The following is a 23,435-nucleotide window of genomic DNA, read 5'->3' as shown; positions in this document are numbered from 1 at the left end:
TTACTCTGTCGTAAAGCTTTCAACCCGTCCCAAAAGTCAGTGTTGCATCAGTTGGTTGTTCCTGAATCTTTAAAAGACACTGTCCTACAGCTGCTGCATGGCAACCCAGTGTCCGGTCACCTATCAGCAGATAAGGTCCTGAAACGTGCTCAGCAGCTATATTACTGGCCATTCATGTCACGTGACATCAGAATATGGTGCACACAATGCACCCCATGTGATGCCAGACGGAATCCCACACCTCATCACAGAGCTCCAATGAAAACAATTGTTGCTGCGGAGCCATTTCAAAAGGTGGCAGCTGACATACTTGAACTCCCCATTACGAGTCGTGGCAACAGGTACGTGCTCGTTGTTCAAGACTATTTCTCGAAATATGTCAATCTCTATGCTATCGCAGACCAACGTGCCACAACAGTTGCAAAATGCCTGTTTGACAACTTCATCTGTCAGCACGGCGTCCCTGAAATGCTACACACAGACCAAGGACGTCAGTTTGAATCTGACCTGGTGAAACATCTGTGTCAGCTGCTAGGCATCCAGAAGACACGGACCAGCCCATATCACCCTCAATGCGATGGGATGGTCGAGAGGTTCAATCGAACACTTATTGACCAGTTAGCTAAGTTACTCCTTCAGCAGCCTGGCGAATGGGATGACTGCCTCAATCAAGTTGCTTTGGCTTACAACACCAGTCCTCACTCTACCACGGGATTTACGCCATTTTTTCTCACACATGGACATGAGGCACGGATGCCTGCTAATATGCTGTTGCCTACCAACATGTCAGCATCATCTACTTCTGTTTCTCCTGCTGACTACGTCACCCAGTTGACTCAGAGACTTCAGTCTGCCTTCAGCACTGCTGCATGGAACAGAGATTGTGCCCACAACCAGCAGAAACAATTGTACGATAGGGGCATCAAACACACTCCTTATGTTCCGGGTGACTTGGTGTGGTTAAATGACCCCACTACAGCAAAGCAGAAACTTGCTCCACATTGGAAGGGCCCCTTTGAGATATTGGAGTGCCTTGGAACAGATGGAGAAAACCCTGGTGTCACGTACAGGATTCGCTACCTCCTGGACCAATCAGACAAGACTCAAATCGTTCACTACAATCGTCTCAGGCCGTACAAAGCACCTGTTCCTAAAGGTGGAACCAACTCACCTGCTGGTGACATACCTGTACAGCCCCAGATTCCACAGTTGACTGCATTATCAGGTGCGTTGCCCTTCACAGCTTCAAAATCTGCAGCTGAAGGGAGCTGGAATGTTCAGTGCCGCAGCCCTGCAACCTCATCAGACCCTCAGGTTTGTCAGCCACCACCTCTAAACCAGTCAAGACCCCATTCCCACTCTCCTTTGTCCCCTTCTCCTCGGTCTGAGACTGTAACGACTTCCCCCTCTGGCCATGTGGTGATACACCAATCAGACATTGTCCCTTCAACTCCTCATCGTGTATCTGGTGTTTCACGGCGATGTGTGAGACGTCAAGTTGTGCCTCCCAGATACCTCAAGGACTATGTTTTGAACTAAACTTGTTTTTGGTTTTGCTGTTGTTTTATTGTTGTCCCCTTTGCTCGCAGCATGTTGGGTTTTTTTTTCTTCCTTTTCTGTAGGGAAACGGGGACGTTTCTTATGTGAGGGGGGTAGGAAAATGTAAAGTGTAGAAGTAAATTTAAATCTACTTTGATATACAAAGAGGTGTTTACAAAGGTTATAAAGCTAGTTATGTATTTGGTGGTTACGTGTTTTGATATTTACATGTTTACATGTTTGAATGTTTAGACATGCATGTTCAAACCAGTAATAAGTATGTGTTATATCTACCTGGTTGTTTTCCCTGTTTTGATCTGAGTATAAGATTTCCTGGCTTCTGAGAGGCCAGTGAAGTACTCATGAGGGCGGCACACAGGAAGTGTGGGTTATTGTTGCAGTGTGCTAAAAGTAAAGAGGCTGCTAAAAAGTTATCCGTCTCCGTCTTGCTGTACCTAATTATTCAGAGAGATTCCCAACCATCTAGTGAACCCTCACGTTACACTAGCTTGCCTCAGTTAACTCTTAGCTTTTACTATTGTCTGTGTTAATGCCTTCATGTAAAGTGGTCTGTTGAAAAAGCCCTGTCGGTTTTTTGTTTTACTCAGTTTCTTGTGTGAGGGCTCGTGTATGTTACGCCTCCCTAGGAGAGGGGATCGTAACAACAACAACAACAACAACAATGATAATAATAAAAATCCCAAGATGTAAACCTACCCATGTCACACATTCAACTATGTGTTGCATAAAAGCTTTCACTATAGTGAGATGCATTCAAATTATAATTTGAGTCAGTCAGATCTGATCTTCAAGGTTACAAACATTCATTTCTAATCATTAAACTGCTCAAATTCCAAGTAAGATTATTGCTCATGTAACCTTTGTATCCTTAGTTGTTGTAAGTCATGGCAAGTCAAGTTAATGTGTAACTGCTCTTTTTGTATGCCTTTGTACAGTTATAGTTACTGTATCTTGTATTCTTTATATTATGTTGTGTTGTATTTGAGCTTAGGCTATTTATTTATTTCACCAAAACACACAACGCAAAATAAAACTGTAGACAGACTTGACTGAGCATTGTCGAAGAGAAGGCTTCAGGTTTTCCATTAATTTGTCCTTCCTCTTTATGTTACAATCAACAGTTTGAGATATACGTTTAGTTTCATTTGGTTTAATTTCTTGTGAAGAATGACACAGTAATTTAGGTTTCATGTAACTTTATCTTAGCCTCAGCATCTTCGTCTTTGAATAGTTTCGTCAGAAAAAAAACAGAACGCTTATTGTGAAATTTGAGGTGATGATTCAGTTTTTGTCCCTGTTGTTTTGTTGTTTCATGTTGTTTTTGTGATAACAAAGTCCATCTGAAGACTGTTCTCGAAAAGACGAGCACCAAATGATGTTAGACCTGCTGAAGTGAGAAAGTTGTCTTTTTTTTGTTTTCTTTGAGGATCGAAAGTTTTACTTCAGAAAACAGTGAATATGTTTATTAATAAACGCTATTAAAGTTGAAGTTAACAACAGATCCTTTGCTTTACTTGCTAATGTACTAACAGCATTAACAACCTAAAACACACAAAATGAAAAAACAAACAAACACAAAAAACATGTAAGTCGAGCACTTGCAGACTCAGCAGCACTTTCAGATTAGCATCTACTGCATATGAATGTAATACCTTTCATAAGCTGTGTTATATTATATTATAAATATACTCATTTATTATTTAATGTTTTTTTAAATATAAAATGATGGTAAATGTAAATGGCCTGTATTTATATAGCGCCCCAAAGCGCTTTACATATCCAGTCATCCACCCATTCACACACACATTCACACACTGATGATGTGTTATTTATTGCAGTAACATTGCTTTTTCATGAAATACACTTTGCTTCTTAGAAAGAACTCAAATAAAAGCTGAAGTCACTTTAATGTGGAAAATGATGCATGTAAAACATGTTTGGTTGGGTTCTGAGAAAACTTACGAAGCGTTTCCACACTGAAGAACACCAAAACTACACTTCCTCTTTTGCTCAGTTTATATGTGAGGAAGGCAGTCCAGGTCCTCACTAGCTGTCTTGTTTCCTCTGCTGTATGAACCTGTTACAAGGTCATTTTGCTGGTTTTCACAGATCATTGGAGGTAAGAACTTCTCCACTTATCCCTACTTTATTCATCTTTTAATTTGTAATTTGTGTGATTGAAAAGGATTCTAACTGAATATAGTCGAGCTTCAGTCTCTGTTCGGTTTTCTTGTTCTGTTGTTTCAAGTTTCAAAGTTCTGGATTCCTGATTCAGCTTTCCTGTTTTACTTCGAAGGTTAGCTTTCTTTCTTCTCTGTGAATGTCTTCACCTGTGTTTTGTAAAATGTATTCATCACCTCTGAGAACACGTGGCACATGTATGTTTCAGTATGTTAGCTACAGTCCTGCTCCTATCTCTTGTCAGCAAAAAACAAACAAAAACAAACATAAGATGAAACAGGAAATTCTGTCTAAGAGTGTGCTGTTTGTGCAGTGGTGATATTTAAATGAGAAAAGCTGAGAACGACTGTTTTGAAGCAAGTCAGAATATCTAAAAGCCTTATTGAATCATGTTTTAGTTATTGTCTGGCTCACTTTGTGTTTTCCTGTAGATGATGAAAAACTGCTTGAGTTTCTGTCAGTTTAATCCAACTGACTTCTGACTGTGCTTCCTTTGTTAACGTGTGTGTTAAAGTGTGAAGAGTGGGTGGGGTTCAGTGTTCACAGAATGGATAGTTTATTTTATATATTATATATTAACCTATTTTTTTTTACTTTTAAGAATGTGGCCATGATAAAAAAATAATATCCTATACTGGTTTATGTTTTATAACCTTTTCACAGTAAAGAGAGGAGCTGGTTGACCTCGGATTAACTCTAAAAGCTTTTATTAATATCTTAAAAACAAAAGCTATCAGATTCTCTCTCTGTGATGAAATGAATTCACGTCAATGACACTGGAATCCTAGAATAGACACTTGGACATAAACGTAGCTCATAATTTGAAACCTTCATCCTAAGAACCCACAGTCACACAGGTGACACTGCTACTTTACACATTGAGGGAAGTTTCTATTAAAGTTTGAACATTGACTCTCCCACAGTTTTCCTGACTGTAAAAATAGGTCTGGGCTCTTATGGGTTATTATGCACGTATATGTATATATCAGGGAATGAGGAAGTATGTTTAATGTAATATCTGTCTTTGTTTTTCTCTAACCCGATGACACAGGGCTCACTGATGATATCATTGATGATGCAGCACCTCCTGCCTCTCACTACTCTGCTCCTTCTGTCCATCGTTCCCACTGAAACTGCAGTGGTGGCATCAGTGGCACAATGTAATGAGTCTTTTCTTGAGAAAACTCCACCAAACATCCCAGATATTTTGGAGGGAGGGAACATCAAGGACCAGAACAGATACAAAGTGATCTGCCAGACTTTGACAGACATCAGGAGGTTTGTGACGCTGTACGACACCAAGAACAGGATTCCAGTTTTTTCTGCTGCAGAGTACAGAGGTGGAGGCGAGGGAAAGGGAAGTCGTTGGAAGATTGAACCACAGGTATCATTATAAGTAACAGCCATCTGATTTAATACATCTTTTTAAGCTTTAATAAAATATGTTCATAATGCAGTGCTACGTGATGATAATACTTACCACATTTATTACTGTGAATCTTAGTATACCACTAAAATTAAACCAACTACCCACAGTGCTATGCTACTGCTATTGCAACTAAAGCACTCCAGTGAACTACAAAAGTAACTTTTATGGTAACACTTTATAATAATGTCATGCTATTAGTGAGTAAGACATTTTTCTCTTAATTAATAAACTCATGTATAACACGTTCATGGTAACATTTAGAGAGGCTGAATAAGTGATTAACAAAGTAGTTTCATTGACATTTATATACGTAACGATTAAGATATGAGCACATTGTTTGTGAGTGATCTAATAAAGGTTTTATTAACACTTATTTCATACTGTAATTCATGGTTACTTCAATCAGTTATTAACCTTTAGTTCAGTACTTTGACTGCATTTAATGTGTAGAGCATTTTTGCCACATAAAGCATTTATAGAACAAAATGAAAGTATTTCAAGACTGCAATTACAAATTACGTACTATGGAGGAGTAATCCTTTAAAAATGATGAATGAAACATTTACTAATACCTCACTAATGCTGAATAGTCCGAGATTATTATAAAGTATTACTGCTTTAACTTATTACTTATATTCAGTGATCCCATTTATATGTTGATGACGCTACAAAGATTTTCCATTTTTTCTGATATAGGACACGTCTGTGTATTTCGTATGCAACAGCAGTCTTGTCAGTTAAACTTTGCCTTTTTAAATGGTAGCATTAAAATATGTAAAGCTCACAACTTAAGAGGGCTGTTATTATGTTTAAATAATACAACTTTGATCAACCAATTAGTAAATGTACATTTAGTCGACTTTGCAGCAGCCATGCATGGATCACTAATATATCATTTTCACTTTTATAGCTTGAAAACCAAACTGGTGATGCCAATATGACACCAGCAGACAAGAAAATCACCTACGACCACCAGGCTGGAACTAATGATTACGCTAAACAGACAGAGTTTGACAGAGGGCATTTATTTCCAAGCTCTTATAGATCTGAAGAAGGTGACATAAACTCTACATATACCCTGACTAATGCTGTTCCACAAAGAAGACGATTTAACAATGGTAGGTGGAACTTGATGGAGAGATGTGTTAAATGCATTCTGGATAATTACTGCATTAAAAACAATAACCAAAGAGAAGGCTTTGTAGTGATCGGAGCACAGCCCGGCAATGAAAACCCACTCAACCAAAGGATAAATATACCTTCAGTGCTGTGGTCGGCATTCTGCTGTTACAGTCAAAGTAAGGAGAGCTGGTTGGCGAGTGCACACTGGGGTGAGAACACAGATGATGGCCCAAAATATCTGCAGACCAAGACCTTGGCAGAACTCCACACAAAGCTGAAAATTGAAGCATTTCCTGGACCACAATGCCGTAATGGCAAAAGTGCCACTGAGCTTTACTCAGAAAGTCCCTGCAAAGCCCAATGCCGACAAAAGTGAAACAGAAAGAAGAGTACATCTACTCGTCCTACAACCACCCCCACCCCTTCAGTCTTCTTCTTCCACATGTAATTCACCAATCCCTCCCAGCTCCAAATCTTTCTCATCACCTGGAACATCTGTCTCACTTTCCTGCACAGTTCCAAATTACAGTACCACATCTGGCAATCCAACAACTGGCCCTCTGGGTACTACAGCCAGTGTTTCTGCTGCTGCATCTGTCCAGATTTCTAGCACATGTGTCAAAAGGTTTAGAGTAAAACCTTTTGACACATGAGAGTGATGAGATTCCTTATAAGGCAACAGACTAAAGATGAGAATTCTGATTCAAAGCAATTTTTTTTCTTTTAGAAAACTACCTGTAAGCACCATATGAGAAGCCGGGGTTAATCGAAAAGTGATTTGGAAAAGTTAAAAAACACGATCATGTTAAAAGAATAAATAATAAGGAACTGTATGATTGACTTTGAAATGACTGAAAAAAGTACATTCAAAAGTTTACATCATTATTGTGAAATGAAAGGGCATCATCAGTTTTTCCTCCTAGTCATTTTTATTGATTATTTCATGCTGATGTTTTCTTACCAGAGTCTCTCTAAACATTGTTCTCTATCAGACAGGTGCCACAGACCACATCACAATGCAAATATTATTGATGCTTCATAAAGGAAGCTTGCAATCAAAATTCTTGGCTGAATAAACAACATCAACACTGCAATTTACAAAACAATTAAAAATAAAACAAGTTGGATTATATCTTTTTGGCAAAGATATACATAAAGCATTTCTCATGCATAAAGGGAAACTAAGCATGGTTTTAAAATTAGCAATTATATTACATTTTAATTATAAATGTCTGATTTAAACCACATTTATTTATCTACTATTCATGCCTGAGATGATAATGAAGTAAAAGCTACAGATGTGATTAAATGAATAATGATGTTTTTGGTTCGGGAATCTCATGAAGGATTTGTTAAGCTGTGGTTCCTGCTTTGTAATCTCCATGTTTATTCTTTCCTGTGTTTATAATGACCGTATAGTTTTGGTAATTTGGTAATTTACCTGAATCATGTGCCTTGATTTCATGCCTTTATTTTCCTTCCTGAGTGCCTGATTGATTCTTGTGCTTTATCAGATTTACTTTCTTTGTTTTTGTGTTTTTTGACATTTATTCTTCCTGCATTTGGGGTATTTTATCTGCCAGTGCTGTTATTTTTTTCTCTTTTCCTCACAGTCAGAGTTCAGCCACCATTGTGATTGTTACACTGGGTGCAGATGTACTCATACTCAAAATAAGTGGTGTTACCAACATAAACTGCTTTGAGATCATCTCTTGGTTGAAAATGTCAGAAATGTATCAAATAGCAAAAGCAAGGACGATTTGAGACAATATTTACACACACTGTGATGTGCTGGTATACAGAAAAAAATGTTTAATGATGTGTTCACCAACAGCTATAGAGAAAAGAGAAGTATTTGTTGAAGTACTGAGTTGTAGTACCAGCTACAACTCAACAACTGGTTGAGATAGCTGGAGGCTATCCCAGCTGTCAAAGGGTGAGAGGAGTTATGGACAAATTGCCAGAACTGTTGAGAGACAGATCTGAGAATAACCATATAACCCAGCACATCATTGAACTGTGGGTGGAAGCTGGAGTACCTGGAGAGAACCCACACCAGCACTGGGAGAAGATACAATCTTCACACCGAAGACCAGGAAACTGATGGATTCACACCCAGGACTGTCTTCCTGTGAGGCCGTGGTGCTAATCACCATAACATCATGCAGCCCATGCTAAACTATATGACTGTAACTACTCTCTATAGTGCTTTGTAAACCATTTAATATGTTATTGTGGTTCTAATAAATTACAACTGGAGCATCACAGAGTGCATTTTGTGTTTTTTGTAGGAAAATACACTTTAGGTTTTAAAAAGGCATCATTTTAAATCTGGGTGAAGTATTTTTATAAGAAATCAAAAAGGATCAAACTCGTATAGAGGATAAATGTGTGAATGACTATTAAGTTACACCGGTGCTGCCTTTATTTGCAGCCCAATGTCTGTTCAAAACTAACTTTTCAGGAATAATTAAAAATAACTTTCAGTGTACGATGAAGCTCTCTGCCTGTAACTCAGGGTATCAGCATGTTTACATTGTTGACAGGTTACAAAAAGAAATGTTTCTCAGTGCTCACTCATTTTTTTTTCTTTTTTTTTTTAAAATGCTCACTCATTTTTTAGGTAATCACCATTCAAACTTGGATGATGATGATAATAATAATGATAATTGTTATGGCCCTGGGCCTCGGAGGGAGTGAGAAAGCTTTTCTCTTCACGATTGGCTAGCTGGAGATCTTTGCCAGCCCTCCTGTATGCAGATTGCAGTGTGTCAACCCTCATAGACAGGGGTGCACATAAGTGTACGATGAAGCCCTCTGACTGTAACTCAGGGTATCACAGCATGTTTACACTGCTGACAGGTGACAAAAGGAAGTGTTTCCTTTAGGTAATCAACATTATTGTTACCCTGTAACTCAGGATAACAATAATAATGACATTAATAATAATAATAATGATCCCAAGATGTAAACCTAACCATGTCACACATTCAACTATGTGTTATAAAAAAGTTTTCACTACAGTGAGATGTATTCAATTTAGAATTTGAGTCAGTCAGATTTGAACTTCAAGGTAAGATCGCCTATTTATAATCAATAAATTGCTAATATCCAAGTAAGGTTATTGCTCATGTAACCTTTGTGTCCTCAGTGGCACTGAGTCATATCAGTTTATCTCGATTCACAGGTTTTTGAAGCTTTGTATTTTTTTTTTATTAATTTTTACACTCAACAAAAATATAAACGCAACACCTTTGTTACTGCTCCCATTCCCCATGGGATGGACGTAGAGACCTAAAATTCATTCCAGATACACAATATAACCATCCCTCCCAAACAGTGGTCACAAATCAGTCCAAATGTGTGGTAGTGGGCACATCTGCTATATTGAGATAATCCATCCCACCTCACAGGTGTGCCACATCAGGATGCTGATCTGACATCATGAGTAGTGCACAGGTGTACCTCAGACTGCCCAGTGTATGTCATGGTTTTTGGGAGCAGCTGAGGGGTTTTCAATTTTGGTCAACAGGATGGTACCCTGGCTACTCTCGGAGCCGCCTGTGTCGCACCTGAGCCCCCTCCGCTGTCAATTATAGGAGGCCTATTTAAGCCAGGGCTGCCTACTACTCATCGCCAGTTCGTTCAGTCACTTACTGTGGTAACTAGGCTTCGTCTACACTCCGCTCTGCCCTCGCCCTGTCTTCATGTTTAACTCTGCTCCCTTGTGCACAGGTGTCCATACAATCCCGCCCTGGACTCATCGCCTGTTGTTCAGAGGAAGTGTTCACCTCCTTGTTCCACCTCCGTCGTCAGCTCTCATTAAGGGAATCATCATCTAGTCATTCACCTGCATTTCGTCCTGCAAGCCCCGACTCTCTTGGCAACACTGATGATTTCTCATTCAACTTGGGCTAAGTGTAGTGATCAAAAACACACAACAACCACCAAAGCCCTTGATACTACTATTACAAACTTCAAGCCCAGAATAAAAGAGACAAGGGGTCAATATTAGCCAGGATATGAGTGACATGATATGATATGAAGATGATATGATGATATAATAAAGAAAAGAGCAAAAATAAGGTTTGCAATAAAACTAAAACATCACAAAAAAAGATCACTTACAATCAACAATGTACCTTTAACCTTTCTGTCGTGTTCGGTTTGATTTACAAATTAAAAAATTCGTAAATATTGTGTTTTACATCCGATTGCCTCAAGTCCTCATGACATCCTCCACACTATGCACTTGAACATATAAAAGTGATGAGCACATCTTTCGTTGAATTTTGACTGTTTTAATCAACTTTGTTAGATCTGTGGTGTTCCCCCTGTCCCACTGAATGACCACTGAACGACTCACTGAACAACCCATTGACCCACCCACTGAACTGAATTTGGTAGTGAAAAATATGATAATTTAAGAGCTGTTAAAACTGACCGGTCATTTTCGACCGGGAACATTAGAGTAAGGGGTGAGGGTGAATGGTGCAACCTGTCCACAATGTAACAATCACCTGGTAACCCGCTCTCACCAGAAGAAAACAGATGCCCCTTACTTAAAAACCCAAATCCACTCCAGATAAATACAACTTTATTACATGCAAATGTTTCCCTAAGGAAATGATTGGTACCACTGCAATCGTGTTATCATAAACACAGCAAACCAATTCCCAAAAAGCATCTAGGCAAGGCCTAATTTTCTATAAGGTGTGAGCCCCAGCTCAGGGATAAATCTGTTTTAAGATGTGACCCTTACACCAAAGCAGACTAGGGAGAACGAGCAACAAAAGGAGAAAAGGAAAAACTCCTCAGACTCATTACCTTCCCAAATCACCTTTGTTCACAGCCACTCATCAGCACAAAGGAGAGAAGAAGAGCGCCTGCTGCTACTTCTTCTTTTATACCCTCCCTTTGATCCTCTGGGTCCTAAAACCTTCACCATTAAATAAGTAAAGAGAAATTCTCATTAACTGAAAAGACAAAAAAATTAAGAGGAAGGATCTTTTCATTGTCATTATGCATTCACAAACAACACTTTGTTTGGTAACGCTCGGCACTGAAGACAAGGGGCACTTAGCTCATTACCTCAACCTTTTACATACATACATACTGTACTTACACTACTAGTCAAAAGTTTTAGAGCACCCCAATTTTTTTCAAGTCTAATGAAAAGCTTGAAATAGTACAAACTTAAGTGGTAAAGTGCCAGAGATGAAAAAAAAAAGGCAAGGTTACACAAAGAAAGGTGTCAGTCAGTACAGTTTCCTTCACCATCAGGGAGGCCGCCAAAGGGACGAATCACTTTACTGTTTTTCCAAAGTTTGTCAGTGTGAACAAGATTTCTCTGTGGGGCTACCCACGGGGGTGTAAAACTGTAGCAGCGTGTGCAAAGCAGACACTCTTGTGTATGCAATGGTTTATTTGTGCGCCCGCTGTTGAGTTGTACATGCGCGGGTTGTTGATTTTACATGCGAGGAATTTAATTGGGCCCGTGAAATGAATATATTTGTTCTGATGATTTTTTACTTGCACATTTATTATGATTATAACTCTAAGAACTGAACACTGCTCATAGCTGAAGTCTGGCTTTTTAATTAGTACATGTTGCAGTGTAAGTAATCCAACAACAGCTTTACCAACCTGATTACAACCTGTTTAAATATCAATTAACAAACAAACTGAGATATATATACATAATATGTGTATGCGTGATATAAACAGTAGCGCAGTCATGGTTGGCTGCCTGTACCTAAACTGTCAGGGCCTATTTTCTGCTCCAGTCCAGTCCAGGCTCCACCTTTTTGCTCTTTGCTGTGTGCCTGCAGACAGACTCCATGTTAAACTATGGCAGCATCATCTTCGTTGTAGCCCCAGTTTGCTTAGTGTTGCCATATCTTTCATTCACACCCCTGTTCCTGCATGTGTTTCTACTGCAGGTCTTTCTTTAGATGCAAATGTGAGTGAAACGTTTGCACAGTGCTTGCACAGAGCTTCCACAGTGACACTATAGAGTCGTGCATTAAACGAAGCACAGAAGTAAAAAATTTGCACAAAGATTTTTAAAAATATTTGAGTTTCTCAATGAATAGTTGCTGTCCTAATTCAAGCTAATTTCTAATTTTGCTTCTTGTCTGTTTGAGATCAACATGCAAAGAGACACAAAAACAACACGAAAAAACAAGGTGACAGGAACAGAAACTGAATGAAGGCCTTGCATTTCACAGTCATAATGTTTCTGAGAACCACGAAAAGCAGAACATGCAGACTAAAATAAAGTAACTTACTGTGAAAACAGACTGCTGTGTCACCATCGTCAAACAAACAACATTAGTGTGACAATACATGTCAAAGTGTTAACATGAAGAAGGATAAATTAATGTAAAATACTGAAGTCTGTTCTCCAATAAGGGTCTCACACACACAGCAATGTCTTGTTTGCTGCAACTCGACCTGTCAAACCTGCAACTCCAAGTCTTCCCTTCACAGTAGAAACAGACCTGCTGACTACAAACACTATTAAACTGTATTTAAAGTTGTGGTCTGCCCATCACACAGGCCGCTGACTCTCAGAAACACACACACATGTTGGTGTGTGTGTTTGTATGCATACATAGATAGATAGAGAATGAGAGACGAAAGGAGAAAAGAGGAAGTTGAGGTGCGAGACTATACGCTGTGTAAAACTGACAATAATCATAACATACACACTAAATTCTGAGTAGGCACCGACTTCCTCTTTGAGCCTAACTTATATTTAAGGAGGGTGACTCTGCACCGCACCAAGTATCTCATTTCCACTGCTCTGTTAACCCATAAAGGAAACCTGAAGTGGTAAGAACTGTTTTCTTTATTTTATTCATCACCATACTGGTCATCTTAGTAGATGTGCACACATACACACACACACACAATTGGAGTCAACAAAGTAAAGCCAAATTCCATTAGTTGGCATAGCAGTCACAACAAGCACACAAACTAATATGAAGCAACATTAATTGAATTAAAGCAGCACAAAGTTTAAAAAAAGAAAAAAATGATTCTGAACTCCATTACTGTAACCCTTTTTCTTAACTTTCTCTTAAGCTTAACTAAACTCGTAACAGATGCCACACCAGTTAGATGTTTACCTCATTCCAAAAAGGATTAAACATGAAACGCAGAATAAAAGTTTAGTAGAATCACATTTTCTAAAGATTTATTGAGTTGTTTGGAGCAGACTGAAACTGAATTTCACTCCATCTCAGGCCACTTGGGCTGAACTTGTCTGGCTGTTACATAACAGACACTCTACACCATTAAAAGAATTCATGATGACGGTTATCAAACGTGAAGTTTTGATCTTCTTTTGATGCTGGTTCAGTGAATTTTGGTCAGAGTGATGAAACCTTCATATGTCGGTATTCAGCACTGATGGCATGTTCGTGTACGTGCTGTGGGGTGAATGATCCACGCTTTTTGTTTTTCTTTGTGCAGAATCTGTTTACCTGCTCTCATTTGCTGTTTTAGCTGTTTGGCGATTTTTGAAATAGTTTTCTGAGCTTTAACCTGAGAGTCTGAAGGCCTCAGTATATAAAGTCCTAATTATTGTTGAGCTGACTTTGTGTTTACCTTTAGATAGATGAAGAAAGACACTTAACAGGCTTGAATTGGTTTTAAAATTTGTAAGAATGCAGTTTCATATGCAGGTTTCCTCCGCCAGATTTTCTATGGTTAGACACCTTTTTATGATTCACAGTTTAAGCTAATCCTTATCTTATGCTGGGCCTTTGTTCATCTGAAATAAACTGCTTTATTTCCATTCCCGTTAATCCAACCAACTTCTCACTACACGTCCTTTGCAAACAGAAGGTTTGAACCGCACAAAATCCCTTTATTTATAAAGTGATTGCTGCTTGGTTTACTTTTGTAAATACTGTATTTGCATAGTTTCCACTGAGCCACTATTTCTTGTGTTACGCCTTTTTGACATTACACAGGTTCAAGAGTAGAAACAAATTGGGTAAAGTCAGCATTTATGGTAATCCTTATCCTTAGTTTTGGGCTCACAGTGATTATTTGTGCATATATTTACCTCATGATTTGAAACTTTATCTGAGACAGAAAATACGGTAAATTTTAACTGTGCCTCTTTAAATGTAATGATGTGTAAAGGTTTTGGTTTCTCCTCTGACCAGATGAATCAGGGCGCGGTGATGACATTACTGAAGCAGCTCCTGCCCCTCGCTGCTCTCCTCCTTCTGTCCATTGTTCCCACTGAAACTGAAGTGGTGACATCAGTGGAAGACTGTAATGAGTTTTTTCTGGAGCAAACTCCACCAAACATCACAACAATTTTGGAGGGAGGGAAGATCTTGAACCAAAGCAGATACAAGCTGATTTGCCAGACTTTGAATAACACCAGAACATTTGTGACACTCTACGACACCCAGAACAAGATTCCAGTTTTTTCTGCTGCAAAGTTCAATGGGAGCACATCTGGAAGACCCCAGATCCCATGAATGATTGAACCACAGGTATATATTAAATATTTGCAATATTTATTAGTTATGTGTAACAACTGTTATGTGTTACTTCATAATAACTGCTGTGATGCAGCTTTCAAACTGAAATAAAATATTATGACACTGCAGGCCTACGTAAACTAATCACTGTACAGGCTGACTCCAACACTCTAGTGTTGCTGATACCATTTCTACTAATTCAGTAACTGTTTTGAGGGCTCTAGAAATTATTTCCATTACATTACGTTACAAAGTGATAATCAGCATGGTTCAGTATATATTCCTAAAGACATCACTGAGTTCAGCTTCACTGAGTTTGGCTAAAATTAATTTAAATTGTGTCAGTTTAAGTTTGCTCTATAGACGAAAAAAAAGCAATATCAGCTGAAATGAATGATCCTGAGGTGATAACTAAACTCTTTTAATCTGTTAATCTATTTAGCAACAACCATGCATGACTTACTGACCTACCCTTTTGATTTTGACAGCTTGAAAAACCAAGTGACAATCCCAATATGAGACCATCAAACAACAGTACCAATTACAAGCACCAGGCTGGGGACAAAGACTACAAATACAACATAGATTTTGACAGAGGACACTTGTTTCCAAGCTCTTATGGATCTACTGTTTTAAAAAGAAATTCTACTTTTACTTTGACTAACATTGTTCCACAAAATAAAGACTTCAACAGCGGAAGCTGGAATAAAATGGAGAATTGCATCAAATGTGTTTTGAATGAATATTGCAAAAACAATAGCAATATAGAAGGCTTTGTAGTTATCGGAGCACAGCCCAGCAACAACCGTCTCAACCAAAGAATCAGTATTCCTTCAGTGCTCTGGTCAGCATTCTGCTGCTACAGTCAGATTCAGAACAGCTGGCTGGCAAGTGCAACAGAAATCATGGCCCTGAACATCTGGATACAAAGACCTTGGGAGAACTCCACAAAGAGCGGGGAATACAAGTATTTCCTGAAACACAATGTCCTAAAACTACAACAGTTACTCATCTGTATTCACACCTTCCCTCTAACTGCTCCTGCCCATCAAAAATGTCAAGTAAATCTGTACAAAGTACATCTTTCTCTTCCCCTGAAACATCTGTCCCACTTTCCACCACATCTGGCAAATCAACAACTGCCCCTATGAGTACTACAATTGCATCAGTCAAAAAGTTTAAAGTAAATGAGAATGATGTAAGGCTTTTAGAAGGAAAACATTTTCTTGGACCTAAAAAGAAGAAAATGTCAATTTAAAAGTCAGATTTTTTTTCAGGTAACTTGCTTGGAAGCATCATAAGAAGAAAGAAATCGTTAAATCAAAAAGTAATTTGGAAAATTATAATCCATTATAAAAAAGAAATTTAACCTCAGTCAAGTTGAATTACAAACACCACCAAGTGCGGCACATTTCCTTACTCTTAAATCCCCAAATTATCATCTAAAATATATAGAACACTTTCTAAATTAGATGAATCAATATCCCTTCCTATTGCAAAGTGGGAAGCAGATTTATCAGTCAGTTTAGACCAAAACTTCTGGTCTCAGGTATGCTTAAAAACTTTTAAATTGATTAAAAATCCCAGTCTGCAATTAATACAATACAAAATACTACATAGAGTGCACTATACAGGTCATCGGATGTTCAAGATGGGCTTTACATCTTCCAACAACTGCTCACACTGTCAAAACAATACACCAGACAATTACATTCACGCTCTTTGGTTCTGTCCACCAGTGCAGAAGTTTTGGCGCGAGATATGTGAAGACTTATCAAAGTGTCTGAAATGTAACATTCCAACTTCCCCCTTAGTGTGTTTGTTGGGCAGCTTAGATAATGTCACTTCAGAAAACAATATAGCCCATATGGTTTTCACTGCCCTATGCATAGCCAAGAAAACTGTCCTCATGAACTGGAAAAATAAAAACAATCTTAATTCTAACCAATATAGAAATTATCTATTAGATTACATTAGTTTTGATACAGCCTCGACCACCACATCAGATCAATTGCTCTGGGCTCCTTTGATCGGCTCCATCACCTAGTGGGGGTGGGGGGTCATAGTTTGGTCCCGCCTTCAATGTTGTGATTGGTGTGGGGGCAGGGACAGGCTTAGGGCGTCGGGGGATTCCCCGGAGGCATCTTCCTTGGGGGGCTCAACCCGGGGTAGCGGTCATGTCCGGTTGGGGGCTCTTTTCTGACCATTTCCTCGTGGCTGCGTGCAGCGGGGCTAGGGGAGGGTCTGTGGTGATGGACGTGGGTTACTGACCTGGTAGCCTGTCTGCCCCTGGGTGGGTCCGGGATGGGCATGAGGGTCTGGGGGCACTCCATCTCTGGGCCGGGGCCCTGGCTGGGCCTCGGGGCCTTGGGTCCTGGTTTGTGTGTTGCCGGGGTTGTGGGCGGGTGGGTGCATGGGAGCCCATCCCTGGCGCAGGGTGCCGCCGGTGTGTCGAGTCGCCTGTGGGGCTCTTCAACCGGTGGGGGAGATTGTTACACCTTGCAGGAGCTTTCCTCCCCTCAGGAACTCTCTGCAGGAGGGGGAGATACAGGAGAGTTGGAGGAAGATCTCAGCCTGGGCGTCTATTGTCTCATGTAGTCTGGAAGACGAGTGGATGGTGGGGTGGGTGCAGTTTTCTCTGTGGTGGGGTAGGGTGGACTGTCCCGGGCTCTGTGGGGACGGGGGGCGCTGCCGCGCTGGGCCCCGGTCTGGATGGGCCTGGGCCCCCTTTTCCCTGGCGGGTCGCGGAGTGTGGGAGTGCCTACTGGGGTCAGCGGGGGAGCTGGCCCCAGGGAGGGGTTACTGCCCCTCCCTTCCTTTCCTCCCCATCTCCAGCTGCCTCCCTCCTCCCGCTCCACCACAACCACCCACACATGCAGGGCCTTGGAGTAGGGGTATGTCACCAGGATGCAGAGGAGGCTACCCCCCCCTGTCCCCTTCTGGCTGCCTCTGCCTCAATTTTATCCCACTACTTAGACATTCACATTACTCACACCCTCATTACACATACATATAGGATCTTGGGGGTGGGCACAATACACGGAGTCCAAGTTTCCATCAGGGTGTACACCTCACCCCTGGCTTCATTGCCCACCTCTCAATTTAAATACATGTAGACATTGAGGGCCAACAGGAGGGACTATGCGCTTACCTGCTGCTCTCTGGCAGGTAGCTCCAAGCCCTCCTGGGTTTTAATTGCACCTTAGAACACACATGCATCAACACTACTATGAGCGGGTGGAGGGAGGTTTGGAGTCTTTTCTCACCCCCGTTCTCTGCGGCCTGCTGGAGCAGGGGGGGCTGGGAGGAGTTGGCCGTCCGGCTGCGGTCTGGGGTGTGGGGCCTCCCTGCTGCTGCGGAGTCGGGGCGGTCTGCCTCTCCCCACCGCAGGGAAAAGGGTAACACCACCTGGGTCTGGGTGCAATTCCCCCCTCCAGGGGCGGGGGTACCTAGACCCGGTATGTAGAGTACGCTTGGGGAGTGTGATTGCGTATACAGCGTCTCTTTATATTTGTCTCCACGTCGGTTGAGTGTGAAGTGCACATGAGAGCATGAGGGTGGGAATGGATGTTTGTGTTTGTGTGTGCCTGTATGTTTGTATCTATATGTCAGGTTGGGTATCAGACGCCACCTCTCTGGGGACATCTCGGGCCTTCCAAGGTTTGGAGGCCTATCTCCACCCACCACCACTTCCCCTGCCGGTGGCGGACTCCCTCAGGTGTCGGTGCATTGGTGGTTCTTTGTATCTGGGGGTGGGCGTCCGGGTACACACCGGCTCACTCCTTGGCGGCCGCTTATTGGGGCTCGCTCGGGCCATTTCGGAGGTGGGGTGCCCCCGGCCTCTCGGCCTGGGGCTCGGTCACTCAGGCACAGCTGGCTGCCGGCGGAGCCCACGGGCGCGTCACTGCAACTCCCCCTGGCTTCTGCTCCGCGGCTGCTGAATGAGCCCTCATCTGGGACTCTCCTTAGCTCTAACTGGGACAGTGGCGCAGCTGCCCCTCTGTGGGTCTTCCTTGGTCTCTTGTGTTCTGGGGGCCTCTGGATGTCTGGAGTTTTGATCTCCTCCATACCCGCTTGATACCATAAAGGACAGGGCTGTAGCTCCCCACACTCCCTAACAGATCATTACATGGAGAAACCTTTGGAATGCAAGCATGCTGATCCACACAGGTATGCACACAGGTGTACACATGGGTATTCACAGACGCGGACTAAAGCTTTCTTGGCTGCTGCCTCAAAGCACACTGTGCGCTGTCTATCTTGCGTGCTGAACAATATCATCTATTATTTAGTAACTATTGATATTTATGACTAGGTAGTTTATTGTGATGGTGCTTTTTTTTTTTCTATTATTATGTTGCTCTTTGTTGTTTGCTGTCTCCTCTGTTTGTTTTTTTTTTTTTTCTCCATACAGGTGACCCAGGAGTTTGTATTTTTTTGTTGTTTGTTTTTTTTTCTCTCTTCCCCCCCTTCTCACCGTCTCTTCTCCCCTTTGGTTTTCTTTCTTTCTCTCCCCCTCTTTCTTTCATTCTTTCCCCCTGTCCTATTAAAAAAAAAAAAAAAAAAGATGACAAAGGATGAACTGAAGCTCCGCCATCACGTGATGTCACATGCTGCTGTTTCTGATGTCACTTATAAAAAAAAAAAAAAAAAATCAAAAAGTAATTTGGAAAAGCTGAAAATCATGAAAATGTTGAAGGAAATAACCTGGAAATGAATCATTTACTTCAATGAAGACAAAAGTAAAAATAATGTAAATTAATGATGGTTATTTTCTTAATCTGGTTTTACTCAGTAGGTGTTTTATTTTTTTTATTCATAATAACGTTGTTATCATGTGCTGCAGCTGCCTTTAGTTTAGTTACTGTGTATTCTTCCCTGCTTGGAATTTCTCAGACTATGAACACAGACATATACACCAGCTGTGTATATGTGTGTGCCCCTGCGCAATGTGACAAATCCAAATAACTCTGTATTGAGCCGATTCAGGTTTTACCATTAATTTGTGTCCCATGTTTATGTAAAACAGCCAAATATTTCCGAGATGTGATTATTTTTCAGTTTATCATTGCTGCCTAAATTGTATTAAATAGGACGTGATGTTTCATGTAACTTTTTTGTAGTGTTTGCATCATAAGCGTTATTTTGAAGTGTAAGGGCATCATTAGTTTTTCTCCTGTTCACTTTGATCATTTCGGGCAGATGTTGTGTTTTGTGTGTTTTTTTCTATTTACCTGTGTCTCTCTACACTCCATACTGTAATAAACTTCACAAGGCAATGCCTGTTAAAATGTCATAAGGAAACTTACAGACAAATCTCAGTGCTTAATAAACAACATATTAATGTGACAGGAGTACAGAGGCTTCAGAACTTGTCATTCTCACAGCTGGGTCCTGTACTACCTGGGCGGGTGCGGTCAAACTTCCGGTTGAGTCAACGCTGGCGCGACTTGCTGCCTCTACTCACCAGTATCTTTTTATCTTTTATTTATATATTCTTTGATACATCTTAACAAATGTTAAACCTTCTTGTCTTCTACTGACACTACTGGCGATCTCATGAATTTTGCAAGTTCCTGAGTATTTTGGGTCTAGTTCATCTGCCTGTTTGTTTTGGCTGTTGTCTACTGTTTGGCTTACCTGACTGTCTGTGATGTGGCCTAGCAGGATCTGCGTCTTGCTCGTGTGGGTCTAGATTTTTATGTCATTGGTCTACTGACCTAGTGCTGGACTAAACCAATGAAACAACTCAAGCGCAGGACTTAGTTTAAAAAGGTTGAACAGTTTACAAAACACACCAGGTGCTATCATAGCTGGACTGGCCATCGGGCATACCGGGCATTTGCCCGGTGGGCCGCTGGCGATTTTTTGTTTTTATGGGCCGATGGATTTTTTTTTTTAGGAAGGGTATATATAATGAAAGGTGTTGGATTGGCCAATTGGTCATGATCGACTCTGGGCTGGACCAATTACAGCCGAGGAGGCTGGATGCACCCGCCCCCTTGTTTAGCAATCACGTGATTTTCGCGCATTGCATGCCGGGAACACGTGGCAAAACAATCCAAGTACCGCATCAAATGCAAGCATTTGCAGCACCGCAAAACATTCATTCTCCGGTTCCAATACCTTCTTGTTTTTTCTTTTTTCTTTCTTGCATTTTTCTTTGCCGCACAAAAAAGAAATGTACAAAACAAAAGGAGAACAATGCCGGTCGGTACAAAGACAGACTCGACGAAAAGACAAAGAAAAGATACGAGGAAAAAATCAAAGGAGTGAAAGGGTCAGACCCTTATGAGCGCACAGAGTGGACAAAAGACGTCAGTGTGCTGCCCAACTTTCACCACGCTCAGATTTATAATTATACGGTTCTTGGAGTGAGTGCATACACTCGTGAAGTTTAGTAACTTCAGGTCACTGCAACAAGCCCAGGTACAGTTTACCGACGGATGGGTACAGGACCTTGAAATGCACCGTGTAGAACGAAAGACCATCGTACGAACAAAGGTAAGTTTACCAGTCTCACAAATCGTCGTCATAAATACACATTCGTTAACCGTTTATTAATATTGTAACGTTCACAAGAACCAGACGGTTGGGGTCTCAGTTTGTCCGTTTATTCGGCACATAAGCCAGCGGGTTGTTAACTCAGGGGGAAGCGCTCTCGAACTACACCTCTCTTCAGCCTAGCACACACACAGAACAACCAGGTCCCCCCACCCCTTCCTGTACACCACCCTCACTACTTCCTGCAGCCCAACCAAACATGAATCTTAAAGGAACAACAACAGTGTGCAGAGAAAACCAACATGTCACTGTCCAGTAACACTTAACCATCGTTACACTGCCCCCCCAGCAATAAGTTCCTCGTCCCCGAGGGAACGACACAGTCTCTGAGGCGGGGCGGTAGCCTACGTTCCCTCCTTGACCTCCTGAGCCCCTGAGGAGGACGCGGAGCTTCGGGGCTTTGGGGTGAAGAGTCCGAGGGGGGGGAACGCAGCCCCGGTCGGGGGCCCCTCTGAGCAGGGTCATGGACGCTCTGTACACGTCCCTCTGGAAAGGAGGGGAGGGACTGTCCTCTGTAGGGGGCCATCCGGTCTCTGTGCAGCGCTACTATCCTCCCCCTAGGAGGCAACTGCACCCTGTAAACAACCTCCCCCACTCGCTCTAGGACGCTGCAAGGCCCCACCCAGCTGCTATCCAGTTTAGGACACCGTCCCTTCTTCCTCTTTGGGCTGTAGACCCACACCAGCTCCCCAGCACGGAAGTGCCTCCCTTTAGTGGTGATGTCGTAATTCCTCTTTTGGCGCAGGCCTGCCTTCGCCAGCTGCTCTCGGGCGTAGGAATGTGCAGAATCCAGCCGGTCCTGCAGCTTCCTTGCGTAGTCCCGGCCCGGTGGTGCCTCTGGCGCGTCCGGGGGTTTCCCAAAAGCCAACTCTGCAGGAGTTCTCAGCTCTCTCCCTAACATGAGCAGGGCAGGCGTACATTGGGTGGAGTCCTGCACTGCCGACCTGTAGGCCATGAGGGTAAGGGGAAGATGGTAATCCCAGTCCCGTTGGTGTTCTGAGGTAAGGATGGCTAGCTGCTGGGCCAGCGTCCTGTTAAACCTTTCCACCAGCCCATCGCTTTGGGGGTGAAGTGGGGTGGTGCGGGTTTTCTTAGTCCCAAGGCGTTCACACATGGCAGCAAATACCTTGGACTCAAAGTTACGCCCCTGGTCACTGTGGAGGGTCTCTGCTGTTCCAAAGCGGCTGAACATCCCCTCCACTAATACATCAGCGACCGTCTCAGCCTCCTGATCTGGGATGGCGTATGCTTCCGGCCACTTGGTAAAATAGTCCATGGCCACAAGAACATAGCGGTTTCCTCTGTCTGTGCGAGGAAATGGGCCCATGACGTCCACAGCTACTCGCTCCATTGGGGCTCCTGCTGGTTGCTGCTGAAGCTGAGCCCGGGACTGGTCTTGTGGCCCTTTGTGTGAGGAACATGCATCACAGCTGCGGCAAAAGTCCTCCACATCCCTCCGCTGTTGACCCCAGTAATAGCCCTGGCGGAGGTGGCGAAGAGTCTTGGAGACCCCAAAGTGGCCAGAGCCAGTGCTCCCATGGCAGGCTCCCAGCACAGCTGACCTCAGCGACCTTGGCACCACAACCTGCCACCTCTCCTCCCCCGTGGCAGGATCCTTCCAGGCACGCTCCAACACTCCCTCCTTCAGCCTGAGAGCTGCAAACTTGGCCCACAGCCCCCTGGTACAGATGGAAAACCCAGTGACCTCATCCCAAAGGGGTTGCTCCCCCTTCTCCAGCCACTGCAGGACCGGCAGCAGGTCTGTGTCTTGTTCCTGCCGTGCCCTCCACTCCGCTGCATCCACCACCAGAAGAACCCTGCAGGCGAGCTGTGCTGCTCCGTCTATTGTCGTGAGTTCCCGCTCTATTTCCTCTCGCTTCTCACAGTAACGGCAGCCAGCTGCAGCACATGGGCGGTGAGAGAGGGCGTCTGCGTTAGAATGGTGCGTCCCTGCTCTGTGCTCCACGGTGAAATTGAAGGCTTGGAGCTCCTCCAGCCAGCGAGCCACCTGTCCCTCTGGCTCCCTGAAAGACATCAGCCACTGAAGGGCAGCATGATCAGTTCTGACAACA

At 42.4% G+C, this 23,435-nt stretch overlaps 1 protein-coding gene and 1 pseudogene across 1 annotated transcript; both read left to right on the top strand.

Moving 5' to 3' along the window:
• Nucleotides 1-3,631: 3,631 nt before the first annotated feature.
• Nucleotides 3,632-6,668, top strand: LOC146635880 (endonuclease domain-containing 1 protein-like). The gene is made up of 3 exons (XM_085350645.1): nucleotides 3,632-3,679; nucleotides 4,793-5,125; nucleotides 6,081-6,668. Exons 1-3 carry the CDS (start codon nucleotides 3,632-3,634, stop codon nucleotides 6,666-6,668), a joined length of 969 nt encoding a protein of 322 aa, XP_085206771.1.
• A 7,822-nt stretch (nucleotides 6,669-14,490) lies between these two features.
• Nucleotides 14,491-16,057, top strand: LOC146635879 (endonuclease domain-containing 1 protein-like; annotated as a pseudogene).
• Nucleotides 16,058-23,435: the final 7,378 nt, after the last annotated feature.

Source organism: Diplotaxodon limnothrissa, linkage group LG3 (assembly GCF_057381915.1).
Source record: "Diplotaxodon limnothrissa isolate DT_005_m linkage group LG3, D_limnothrissa_male_GT1.1, whole genome shotgun sequence".
Lineage (NCBI taxonomy): Eukaryota > Metazoa > Chordata > Actinopteri > Cichliformes > Cichlidae > Diplotaxodon > Diplotaxodon limnothrissa.
The sequence above is the reverse complement of the archived record's forward strand: the minus strand, read 5'-3'. Positions and strand labels throughout refer to the sequence as shown.